The 12,997-nt window shown below is 35.1% G+C and overlaps 1 protein-coding gene across 1 annotated transcript in view; it reads right to left on the bottom strand.

The window, feature by feature from the left end:
* Nucleotides 1-12,997, bottom strand: part of PHEX (phosphate regulating endopeptidase X-linked) — a gene marked incomplete at its 3' end in the record, with an annotated part of 224,553 nt that overhangs the window by 15,447 nt on the left and 196,109 nt on the right. The window contains exons 16-17 of the mRNA XM_080719557.1: nucleotides 11,512-11,566; nucleotides 1,282-1,353 (exon numbers count right to left, since the gene is read on the bottom strand). Coding sequence (XP_080575683.1) covers nucleotides 1,282-1,353; nucleotides 11,512-11,566 — 127 coding nt within the window. The remainder of the gene's footprint in view (nucleotides 1-1,281; nucleotides 1,354-11,511; nucleotides 11,567-12,997) is intronic.

Here is a 12,997-nt window from a genome sequence, read left to right as displayed (position 1 = left end):
CTTGGGACTGCATGTAAATCCTTGTGTAGCTATGGATGTGGTAGTAATTTTATGCTAATTCATATGCTTCAAAAATTTATTGTGGTTCCAATAATGCTCCAAAGAAAGGAGTGCTGGTTTAAAATGAGGACCTTCAAGCCAGGCATGGTGGTGCACACTTGTAATCCCAGCATTCGGGAGGCTGAGACCAGAGGTTCGCCATTTGCAAACAGCCTCAGCTTTGTGAGGCCTTCCTCAACTTAGTGAGAATCTGTTTCAAAATAAAGAATAAAAAATAGGGCATGGGGTGTATTTCGGAGATTGAATGCCCCTGGGTTCCATCCTCAGACCCACAAAAATAAAATAAAATAAAATAAAATAAAATAAAATAAAATAAAATAAAATAAAATGAGGACCTTCAAAGGTAACCATTTCTTTAATTTGGGCTATGTTCTGCTGTTTTTCTTTGCTTTTCACTTAAGTGTTATCAGGAGACATGGCATATTTATATTGTGCAATATCAGGACAGCATAGCCCTTTTAAAACAAATTTGAGTCAGACGTAGTGGCACACACCTGTAATCCTAGTACTTGGGAGGTTGAGGTGGATTGCAGGTTCTCAGCCAGGTTCAAATATTTAGTGAAGCCCTTCATAACTAAATGAGACCCTGTTTCAAAATAAAGAATAAAAAAATAGGGCTGGGGGTGTAGCTCAGAGGTAGAATGCCCCTGGGTTTAATGCCTAGTACTGAAAAAAATGACAAAGAGAAGAAGCTGTAACACAATTCCTGTAACTACTGTGGCAGCTACCGCAATTCTGGTCTAAATACAAATACAACTTTAATGAAATTATAAGTTTTTTCCTTTTCTTTCTTTTTTTGTGTTTGTGTGTTTCTAGGGATTGAAACCAGGGGCATTCTGCCACTGAGCTGCACCCCCAGCCACATTTTATTTTTATTATTTTAAAGCAGGGTCTCACTAAATTGCTAAGGGTTTCACTAAGCTTGCTATGACCTTCTTGTCTAAGCTTCCCAAGTACTGGGATCACAGATATGTGCCACTGAGACTAGCTATAAGGTTGTGTGTTTTTTTTTCATTTTGCCCAAATTACCAATAGGAATAGCTGTTTATTTATTGCAAGTTATCACAGCAAGACATGGGGGAAAGTTTTCAAACAGCAATCGTATTGCTTCAGTTAATCTTCAATCTACAATGCTGCTGCTATACAAAGATAATAACAACAATTAACACCCATATAGTCAACATTATTATAAAAGCAGCAGCTTGTAAAATGAACCAGTACTTACCATTATTATCAAATCCATGTGTAAATTCATGTCCAACAATTACTCCAATAGCACCATAACTCAAAGATCTATGTCATAAATACATAATTTGGAGAAAATTACAAGCATGAATCTGAGAACATAATCCTTTAATTTTTCAATGAAAAGCTAAGATAATCTGTTTTCCAGTAACCATAGTGATAAAAATCTAATAACCAGGCACATAAAAGTATAAAACAAATTACTTAAACATACTTTTATAATCCAAATAAACAAAGAAAATATAAATTCTAACAATATCACTGTAACATGGTATAGGTCTCAGTGCCCTTCCTTGTGAAATTAGGAATATGAAAAAAGATTTCTAAAGTCCCTTTCAGCCCTAAGATACCCGATTCTACATCTACTCTAGTGGTATTTTGTAGTTATTAACACCTTGAAAAGACCCAGCCAGTAAATATACTATTTATTTTTATCTGAAAACTTGTTGAAAAGTCTCTATAATCTTAGAAATTAAATTGTTTTCCAAATGTAGTCATAAAAAAGAAATAGAGCAGAGATTAAAAGGGATGACTGTTTTCAAAGGTAGTCACGTTCCTCTGTTTCTGTGGCAGACAAGCCGACACCTGAATAGCAACGACTGTAAAGCCTTCATCCGATTTGGAAAAGGTATTTTATTATTTCTCTTCACCCTGAAGAAGCATGCCATAGATTGTCTACAATGATAGCCACCAACAATTCTACCCATCTCTGAATACATGTGGTCCCCTCTTCCCGTCAACAGATGATTCATTTCTCTGCCCTTTAATCTGGACTGGCCTTGGGGCTTTTTTAAAATACTTTTTTGGTGCATTAAAATTATGCATCATAATAAGGTTCAAAGTGATACAAACATCATTGCACATAGTAAATGATGAAATCCCCTTCAGATACCAATCTGCTCCCAACCTCTTCTTATAAATGTTAGTGAGATTAGTAGTAATACCTTCATATACTGACATAGCATTATTTGAACTATTTATTTCTTCCATTCTCCTTTTTCTTCTCCCTTATTTTTCCCCATTCCCTTCCTCTATTCATATTCTCCATATTCTCTCTCTCTCTCTCTCTCTCTCTCTCTCTCTCTCTCTCTCTCATCTAAAGTCCCTTGGGACTTCTTTGAGCAACAGAAGACAGTAGAAGGGGTCAGGTGTAATGATTTCTGGGCCCAGGCCTTAAGAGAGTTTGTACTTTCCATTTTTTACCCTTTCAGAAGTTGTTATAATGTAAAGAAATTCAACTATCTAGCTGAAAGGAGAGAGTTCATGTGAAACAAAGGAGAGATTCTAATAGCTGAGAGACTCTGAGGAAAGAGAGAGACCCTGCTAGGCCCCATCCATTACAATCAGCCCAGTTTGTGCATGAAGCCATCTTGGATCCTCCAACACTATGCAGCTGTCCCAGCCAACACCTCAAGGAACAAGGACAAGTTGTCTCATTTGGGTCCTACCCAAATTGTAAAATTGTGAATCAATCAATGGACAATTGGTGGTGCTATGTTACATAACAAGAGATAACTGAAACAAATCACATAAATAATATTCAAAGGAATCAACAAAGCAGTTCCCATATGTATGTGTCTGGGATTTTCTCTCTCAACTACAACTTCCATGAAGAACAAACTTTTACCTGCTTGTTCACTCCCTGCTAAATTCTCTGTACCTAGTTCACAGTAAGAAAGTTAATAATGACTTATCTAATGAATAATTAATTTTACCATTTCATTCATCTCTATGTAAATTACTTAAGTTATTTAACCTGTGGATGAGGACTATAGACAATTTAGAATCTTGTTAGGATTCTTCCTGAGATTTTCAATGATGCTAAAAATACTTCACAGTTGGTTCCTGACATGCAACATCAAAGTCACCCAGCAAATAGATAGGACCCATAACTGGAAGGAACAGAATATTTTGAAGCAACATGTTATTAAGGGGCATAATGATCCTTAACATGTTAATTGTTTGTCTCAACTATACCCAAGGAAGTGCTGTAAGATTTAATTTTTCCCCTTGGTGGCAATTCTTTCCTTTGTTATTTCTTTCCTGCAAGGTAATTTGCATTTGAAAAAATGCTTCCTACTGTTTTTCCATCATTGCAAACCTTCATTAAAGAAGTAAGAGTAAAATTATGCATTTCAATCATAGAACTATCACAGCAATGTGGGACAAACTTGTAATTTTACATAGTGCTAATTTTTGCAGCCTTAGCGATCACATCACAGCCTGCAACATTTAGTTTTTTCCAGATTGTTCAGCTCTGAGAACCCCCAGTCAATGCTGTTGACTGGATGAATTTAAGGCATGAACAATGGAAGCTTATAGAAACTGCTCTGCAACAAATGTCCCTTAACAAGGACTGCTCCAAAAAGCCTCCTATTTTCAAAGGGTAATTGAGAATTCAGAAAATGATTGTATCATTGTAAGTTTCAATTCTCAGCTACAAAAAAAAAATCACAATCTTTTGGACAAGAGACAAAGAAAAAGTAATTTTATATGACTAATCCCCATAATGATAATGTTTCACAATATTAAATTTATACCTACCATTTCATTGATAGACATTATTTAAACTATCATGTCATTAAAAAATAAATTTATATGCCTTAAAATGCAACTGGCTGGCCAGAAACTGGAAGATTTCCTACACTGAAGGTCCAGTCCAAAAATAAAATGGGGAAGATGATGAATTTTCTACCTATTCAGTTTCTCTTTTGTTCTTACTATCTGATGGGTTCTTCACATGCACAGTATTCACTGTCAATAACAAATCAACTATACTACTGCCTGGACTCACTGTGATCTCATGCTGTTATCCTATATCTGAATCATAAAATCAAAACAATCTCCAAGTTAGTGGCTTTAAAAGCATGTAGTTTATCTTCCTACTAGAGGCATTAATCCCTCTACAAAAAAAAAAAAAAACATTCAAATGGTCATAAGATGTCTGCTTGGGTATTTTCATTAACCAGGAGCTCATACACTTTGGAAATAGCACATACCCTTTTTGGGTGGTTCCCAATAAAACATCTTTCCATAATGTTGTTCTGAAATGTTATTTCTATATCTTTAATCTATTGGTCCAGTTCAGTCTCTAATTGAACACCAGACAATTCCTCTGAACACAGTAAATCACTCTGCCACCTTTCTTTTCTTCAAAATTAAGAACAGTTATAGAGTCCTACCCTCAACTGTTCACAAGTTCTTTCAGTTCATATTCTTCAGTCACAAACACCAGAGAAACATTTCTCAACATATAGGGAAAAGAGGTTAGGAATGTCTGGGTTTCTAAAACTTTAGGGTTAAACACATTTAAATATGTTTCTTTCTTACAGAATTTCTGGAAACTTTTATGCTGATTAGTATTGTTGTTCTCCAAATTAAAGGAGAAGAGAGGCTGACTTAATCTCTATTACTATTTCATTTGCCTATCTCTATTTGGGAAATGTTATCTTAAGCCATTCATATTCCTAATCCTCCCCTCTGGAATCAGTGTGGCTTGTTCTTGTCCTCAAAATTTGACCCAACAATCAGATAAAGGCTAAGCTGACCAGTGTGAGCAGAAATTATACCCAATTCTTTGGTTGTTGTGGTTATTTATTCATCAATTAATACAATGTAGATATATGTATAGGAAGCCATCTCACTGGATTGTTGATACCCATATCTCCAATATCTCCATATTCCAATATCAAATACTTAAAACATACTTAATAGCGATTCTCTGAATGAATATCTTAACAGAAGATCAAAGACTTTACTGAGAACATAAAAATCTCCTACTCAAGTATCAATTATTGCTCAGCCTAAGGGAGAAATAATATACACAAATATTAATTTCTAAGTTTCTATGATTTTGACTTTTATGTCAGAATATCATATTCATACACTCAATAAACAAATTACCAAATCACAAATGTCCAAGCCCAGAGTATTTCTATGTCTCCAGGTTCAGAACCACAATACTAACAGCTCAGTTAAATTAAAGACTAGAGTGATAAAATCTCAGTTAAAAATCAAAGAATTCTAGGACATTTTTGTTTTGGTACTGTAAATTGAATATTTGTTCTTCCTATCCAAAAGCATAGGAGATCTTTTCACCTTCTAAGATCTTCCTCAATTTCTTTAGATTTTTATAATTTTCATTGTACAGGTCTTTTATTTCCTTGATTAGATTTATTCCTAGGTATTTTATTTTTTGAGGTTATTGGAAATGTTGTTTTCCAGATTTCTTTTTCAGTGGATTTATGCTTGGCATATAGGAAGGCTACTAAATTTTTGTACATTGATTTTGTATCCCGCTACTTGGCTGAATCTGTTAATCAGCTCTAGAAGTCTTTTGGTTGAGTTTTTTGGGATTTTCTAAATATAGAAACATGTCATCTTCAAATAGAAATAATTTAAGTTCTTCCTTTCCTGTTTATATTCCTTTGACTTCCTTCTCTCCCCTTATTGCTCTGGCTAGTCTCAAGTACTGTATTGAAATGGAATGGTGATAGTGGACATTCTTGTCATGTCCCTGATTTTAAAGGGAATTCTCATGGGTTTTTCCCATTCAATATGATGTTGACTTCGGGTTTATTGTATATTGCCTTTAATATGTTAAGTCCCTTCTAATCTGATTCTCTCTGGTGTTTTTAACATGAATGGGTGTTAGATTTTTATCAAATGCTTTTTCAGCATTGATTGAGCTGATCTGGTGATTTTTGTACTTAGTTCTATTTATATGGTGAAATATATGTATTGATTTGTCTATGTTGAACTAGCCTTCCATCCTGAGAAGAAAAACAACTTGGTTCTGGTGTACAGTCTTCTTTTCATGGTATGAATACATATTGCTAGTATTTCATTTTGAATTTTTGCAATCTATGTACATCAAGGATATTGGTCTGTAATTTTCTTTTCTTAAGGCATCTTTATTTGGTTTTTCTTTTAAGGTAAGTCTGGCCTTATACAATGATTGTGGAAGAATTCTATCTCCTTCAATTTCATAGAATAACTTGTGAAATACTGGATTGTTTTTCTGTAAAGGTTTTTTAGAATTTAGCTTAGAATTCACCTGGACTTTTTTCTTTGATAGAAGGCTTTTGATTTCTGTTTCTCTTTGCTTGCTATTGATTGTTGTAGGTTTTTTATATCCTCGTGGTTCAATTTAGGTAGGTTGCATGTGACTACAAATCTGTCAATTTCTTCTATGTTCTCCAGTTTATTGGAGTATAAATTTTCAAAATAGTTTATGATGGTCAACTGGATTTTCCTACTGTCTGGTGATTTCTTCATTTTCATTTCTTATTATATTAATTTGAGTTGATTCTCTCTTTCTTTTGGTTAGGTTCACTAAGATTTATTAATCTTGTTTATCTTTTCAAAGAACCAGCATTTTGTTTTATTGACTTTTTGTACTGTTGGGTTGGTTTTTTTCTCTATTTCATTGATTTTTGCTCTGATTTCAATTGTTTTCAGCCTTCTACTGGCTTTGTGGTTAGTTTGTTCCTATTTTTATGGGTCTCACAGTGCTATAATTTTTCCTCTTAAAACCAATAGATTTTGGTAAGTTGTGTCTCTATTTTCATTTAATTCTAGAATTTTTCCCCTTATTTCTTTTATGATCCAACATTACTCAAAAGTATATCATTCAGTCTCCATGCACTTATGTAATTCCTTTGGATCTCCCTGTTGTTGATTTCTACTTTCATTCCATTATAATTTGAAAAGATACACAGAATTATGTTACATTTTTTAAATTGATGGTACTTGTTTTGTGGCCAAGAATATGGTCTGTTTTGGAAAAGCTTCAATAAGCAGCTGAGAAGAATTTAGTTCAGATGTTGTTGGTTGAAATATTCTGTATATTTATTAGATCCATTTGTTTTATAGCATTATTTTGGTCTAAAGAGTCTTTATTGATCTTTTGTCTGGAAGATCAATTTACTGATGTGACAGGTATATTAAAGTCTCCCAATACTACTGTACTGGGGTCTGAGTTTTAATGTCCCAAAGAGTTTGTTTTATAAGAGTATGACTATATTTGGGACATAAATATTTACTATCATTATATATTCTTCTTGGATTGTTCTTTTTATTAGTAAGAAATGACCCACTTTTTCTCTTCTCATAAGTTTTGGCTTAAACTCTGCTTTGTCTCTATTTGCATTGAATAATTTTTCCTCCTTTCGTCTTTAGCCTATGAATCTTTTTCTGTAAGGTAAGTTTCTTGTAAGCAGCATTTAGTTGAATTATGGCCTTTAATCCACATTGCCAGTCTTTAATCAGGAGTTTAGACTTTTGACATTCAATGTTATTATTGAGAGATGGCTTTTATTTCCTGTCATTTTTAGTTATATTTTCTGTTGGCATAGTGTTATTTCTCTGTTTCTTAGTTGCTCATCTGGTAGAATTTATCCCTTCTCTGATTCTTGTATTTTATTCTTGTTTCTCCTTTGTGTTTAAGTATTTTCTCTAGTGCTTGCTGAGTGGTCATGAATTATTTTAGTTTCTGCTTGTCTTGGAATGTTTTTATTTCTCCATCAATTTTTAAAGATATCTTTGCTAGATATAGCAGTCTTGGTTAGAAATTATTTTCTTTTTTCGGATTTGGAGTAGATCATACCTAGCTTTCTTGATTTGAGTTGAGAAGTCCAGAATGATTCCTTTTGTTTTGCTCCAGAATGTCACCTGTTCTTTTGCTCTTGATGCATTTAAAAGTCTCTTCTAGACTTCTATGTTAATTATTTTTATTATTATGTGGCATGAAGAACTTCTTCTTTTATCTTATTGGGGTTATAAATGTCTCCTGTATATGTATCCATTATGTTTTTCATGTTTGAAAAATTCTGATATTATTTCCCTGAAAAAGTTTCTAATTCCCTTGGTTTGTGCTTCTAGACCTGCTTCAATTCTATTATCTGTAAACTAATTTGTTTCATACTACTTGATATTTCTTGAATGTTGTCATAGTCTTGACAAGCTCCATTGTAGCCACTCAGATCCTTTCAGGAAGAGTCTATAGTTTCTCAGACCTGACAAGTTTAGTTGCAGCCAAAGGAGTTCACTGGGTAGTTTGGATGGGTGGTCTGAAGATTTACAGGGGCCTTGATAGGATGGACTGTAGCCACTCAGGTCCCTGCAGGAAGGGTCTGTAGCATCTCAGTTCAGATTAGTTCATATGCAGCACAGGAGTTTGTTGGGAAGTTTGGCTGGGCAGTATGGAGGCTCACAGTCTGGGGTGTTCAAGCATGGAAAGAAGAATGGAATTGGTTTTTCATGTTGGCTCTTGGCAATCACTGGCTTGACAAGATTTAGCTTCTTTGCTTGAGTTTGTCTCTGAAAGCTGCTGGGTTCCCATACTTGCCATCCTTCAATGCAAACTCACTCAGATGTTTATTTTCTTATTTTAAAACAGGGTCTCATTTGAGCCAGGCATGGTGGCGCACACTTGTAATCCCAGCATTTGGGAGGCTAAGACAGGAGGATCACAGTTCACAGCCTTAGCTACTTAGTGAGGTGCTTTGCAACTCAGTGAGACCCTGTTTCAAAATAAAGACTAAAAACATAGGGCTGGGTGTGTAGCTTGGAGGTAGAATGCCACTGGGTTCTACTCCCAGTACCGCAAAAAATTTTTAAAAATTAAAAAAATAAAACAGGGTCTCACTAAGTTGCTAAAGCTAGGCTCAAACATACAGTCCTCTGTCTCAGCCTCCCAAGAACATGATTAAAGGCATGTACCACCATACTTGGTTTCTAGAACTTTTTTAGTTTGAAGGAACCTTAGAAAATATTTGGCCTAAGCCTATAATCTTAGGAATTTATAATTTTATTAATTTTAGGATTTTATGTTCATAAAATCATTACATATAAGATTAGAAATATATATGTATACATGTATATATTATATATGTTAAATATAGAGAAAGCGATTCCAAATACATGAACACAAAAGAAAAGCATGCATTTGAGGCCTAGCATACTATTAATATGTTTGATTAAATACAAACTGCTATGGTGTAGATTTAAAATGTCCCCCAGACTTCATAGGCTGGAGATGGCCATGTTCAGAGACAGGGCGAGGCTAGAGGGGATGAATCTCAAGGTCGTGGCTGGTTACAGCATGTGTCCTAGCCCGTCCAGCTGCACCATGTCTCTCTGACCCCTTTTTGTTCTCTGCTCCTAACTATTACACCCTGAAGGCCTATAGCCCCAGTTCCTGCTTGGAGGCTGGCCCCAAACTGGAACATTACTTCTAAAATGCCTAGATCCCTGAGAAAATAAACTCTTCTCCTAATTTGTTCATGCTAAGTGTTTGGGTCACAGTGGTGAGAATGCTGACTGAAACACAGACCTAGAATTCATATTTATTTTAACAGTGGTGCTGCCCCAAAATAGACTTTATGAAAGCTTTCCCATGTTCACTCAATACTCACCATTTCTGAGCTGGCAATGACCAGCACCTGAAGCAAACTGCCTAAGGACTTTTTTCCAATCCCTAGAGATATCTTAGTCTAGGCTGGGCACAGTCAAGGAATTAATACCCCTGGTAATACCCTTCAATGCTGAAATGTTAATTGAAGGATAAATACTCCAATTCTCTTGTACCTGAAGTGGAATTGCTCTGAAGCATCTTCTATAGTTTCCCCAGAAAGTGTGAGTGCCATGGTAATAACAGGCTTTGAGACATGCATGAGGTGGGCAGAATAATGGCCTCCAAAAGATGTTTACATGCCAGTTTCTGAAACGTGTAACTATTATGTTACACCACAAAAGGGGATTAAGAATGCAGATGAAATTAAGGTTACTAATCAGCAGACCTTAAAACTTAGGATATATTATCAATTACAGGAGCAGGCCTAATGTAACCATAAGGGTCCTTAAGAGGACAGTAATGAGGCAAAAGATGCGTCTCAAAAGGAGATGTGACAATGGAGCTTTGAAGATGGAGAAAGAAAGGCATGAGACAAAGAATGTGGGCCTCCTATAAAGCCATGAAAATACAAAATAAGAGCAGGGAATATTTTTCCTAGAGCTTCCAAAAAATAATGCAGCCCTGCTGCCACCTTGATTATACCCACTGAGATGGAGGTTGGAATATAGAACTAATAAGTTTGTGTCATAAATAAATAAAGATAACAATAAACTCATGTTGTTTTAAGCCACTGAGTTCATGGTAATTCATTTAGGCAGCCATAGAAGACTCATAGGACACAATTTATTGACTTTCTTCCTCCATATCTCACTTCCCTACTCCCCTACTGGTGTTTCCTCCCAAAAGAACTAGGTATGCCTGAAGCCTTATTGAAAAGGCTGCTTTGAGAAAACCCAAGTCAAAACACTTCCACTGTATTTCTCTCTTATTTATATTATGTATGTGATCCCCTGTCTTTTTAACCTACATGATCATAAATAAGTTGTCATATATCCAAACCAAAACACAAGACTCAACTTCTAAAATCAAGAATACATTTTCCATTTCTTAAAGCATCAAAGCACACAAAGACATATAATAAAACTGATGACATTTTTGACAATTAATATTATAAGGAACCCTTATATATATATGGAAATTTTGACTTACACAAGTCTATAATCTGTTGGTATTCACTGCCTTTAAACTAATATCCTTAAGTGCAGACACTGTCAACTTTCAACTATACAGGTTATATTTCTAAAGACAAATTTTATTATCTTACTCGATCAAAAATTTCCACATTTTCTATTGCCTGTTAGTGTCCAAGCTCCTTACCCATCATTCAGAGCCCTCAAATAACAAATCTTGATGTTCTTTTCCGTATTTTTTCCACAACTTCCCTTTATATACCACTTGGACCAATCAAACTAGACTCTGCCATTCTATGAACAATTTTCCTTCTTTTTCTCATTGTTTCTTCACCTGGAAAGGTTTTAAACCATCACCATCTACTAAAATCACTATAATCTAATCCCTTAAGTGAATGAATGCATAAAAATAAAAACCACCTATGTGTAAGTTGGCATTGCTATGCAGTCATACACTCTCATAAAAAAATAAATCAGAAAACAAAGACCTAAAAGAAAATTTTAAAACTTAAAATTATTATAGTAGAGCTAACCCATCCTCTCTTTCTGCTAAACAATCATTGACTTTGATTCTTTGACTTTATATTCTGTTCTTTACCAAAGGAACATGTTCTTCCTTTCTAACTTGTCAATAACTAGTTCCTTTATTAACATACTCACCGAGGATATTCTGTTCCCCAAAAGAAAGGCTTCTGGAGTTCTCCTGCTGGAAATCCTGGGAGAAAGGCAAAGGAAAAAAAAAAACAGAAAAAAATGTTAAGAGACATAAAGATTAATTTAATGAATAGTTCCTGTTTCCAGTTAGAATTTGTAGCTTCCACATGCCCATTCAAAAGGCATGTCTTATGGAATCAGGAGCCCTCTAAGAGACGTAACTGTGTAAAGGTGATATTAATTCACCTGATTTTGAAATTAGTACCCCCAAAAAATTCCATAGACAGCATGTGGCACATATATTCAATTGGCAATATCTGGTCTGCTATGAACTGAGTTCCTTTATACACAGTAAGTGCAGGAGGCTCCAGGCTGTACAGCAGCTTTCCCTTAAATGCTCTTTGTGTGACCTATGCAGCTACACATGTGGAAGGGGTACACATTTAGTTTAATACTTTACTGTCACTATCCTGAAACTATTAATAATTTAATCTTTGAACTTGTATTTTTAAGTAGTGTCTGAGGAGATAATGGAACATGTATGTGAGTAGAAGAGAAGCACATGATGTGTATGATTGTGGTTCCTATGTACACCATTTGCACAGAACACTCTCCATGCCTCGGGAGCACAGGATCCCAGCAGGTGAGAGTCCAGTGAGATGCCAGGAGAGTATAAGGAAGCATGTAGCCCTGGAACTAAATGAGTTGGGTTTGGACAGACCAAGAGGTCATGGTTTCCATGGAAACCAGAATTTGCTTAGATCACAAAAAGAAGGTGATGGTGTTGTAAGAAACAAATGTTCATTAAGGAACACCATCCTATGTTTTCTTTCTCCTTTTATTTCCCTGTATTGGCCAATGTTTCACACTGAAAATGATGACAAAGAAGGAAATGGAAAGGGAGGGTATATCACAATTCATTTTCCTTTTAGTCAGTAAGCTGAAGGTAGAGAGTGTTGGTATACTGTACATGTATTACAAATTGAAATAAAAACAGCTAAGTTTGTTCTATGCAGTGTTTATACCTTGCTAGTGAGAAAAAAACATAAAGTGGGGTTGGAGCCAGAAATGGTGGTACATGCTCTATAATCCTAGTACTTGGAAGGCTGAGACAAAAGGATCACAGGTTTGAGGACAGCCTCAGAAATTTAGAGAGACTCTCAGCAACCTAGCAAGACCATGTTTCAAAAATAAAAAAATAAATGGGGCTGGGATGTAGCTCAGAGATAGAATTTAATCTCCATTCCCACAATAAAATGTAGGTTTGGAGATTTATCTCAGTGATACAGGGTTTGCCTAGCATTTGCAGGACTCTGGGTTCAATCCCCTGCAAAACACATACAAATACATATACACACACACAAACAATACTTACATACACACACACACACACACACACACACACATATATATATATATATATCCACATACAAGGTACAAAATGCAAACTGTCATTTCAGTAATTCTGTATACAAGTTAGATATTCTTATTT

This window comes from Muscardinus avellanarius, assembly GCF_963383645.1.
Source record: "Muscardinus avellanarius genome assembly, chromosome: X".
Lineage (NCBI taxonomy): Eukaryota > Metazoa > Chordata > Mammalia > Rodentia > Gliridae > Muscardinus > Muscardinus avellanarius.
This window is presented reverse-complemented; position numbering and strand designations above follow the sequence as displayed.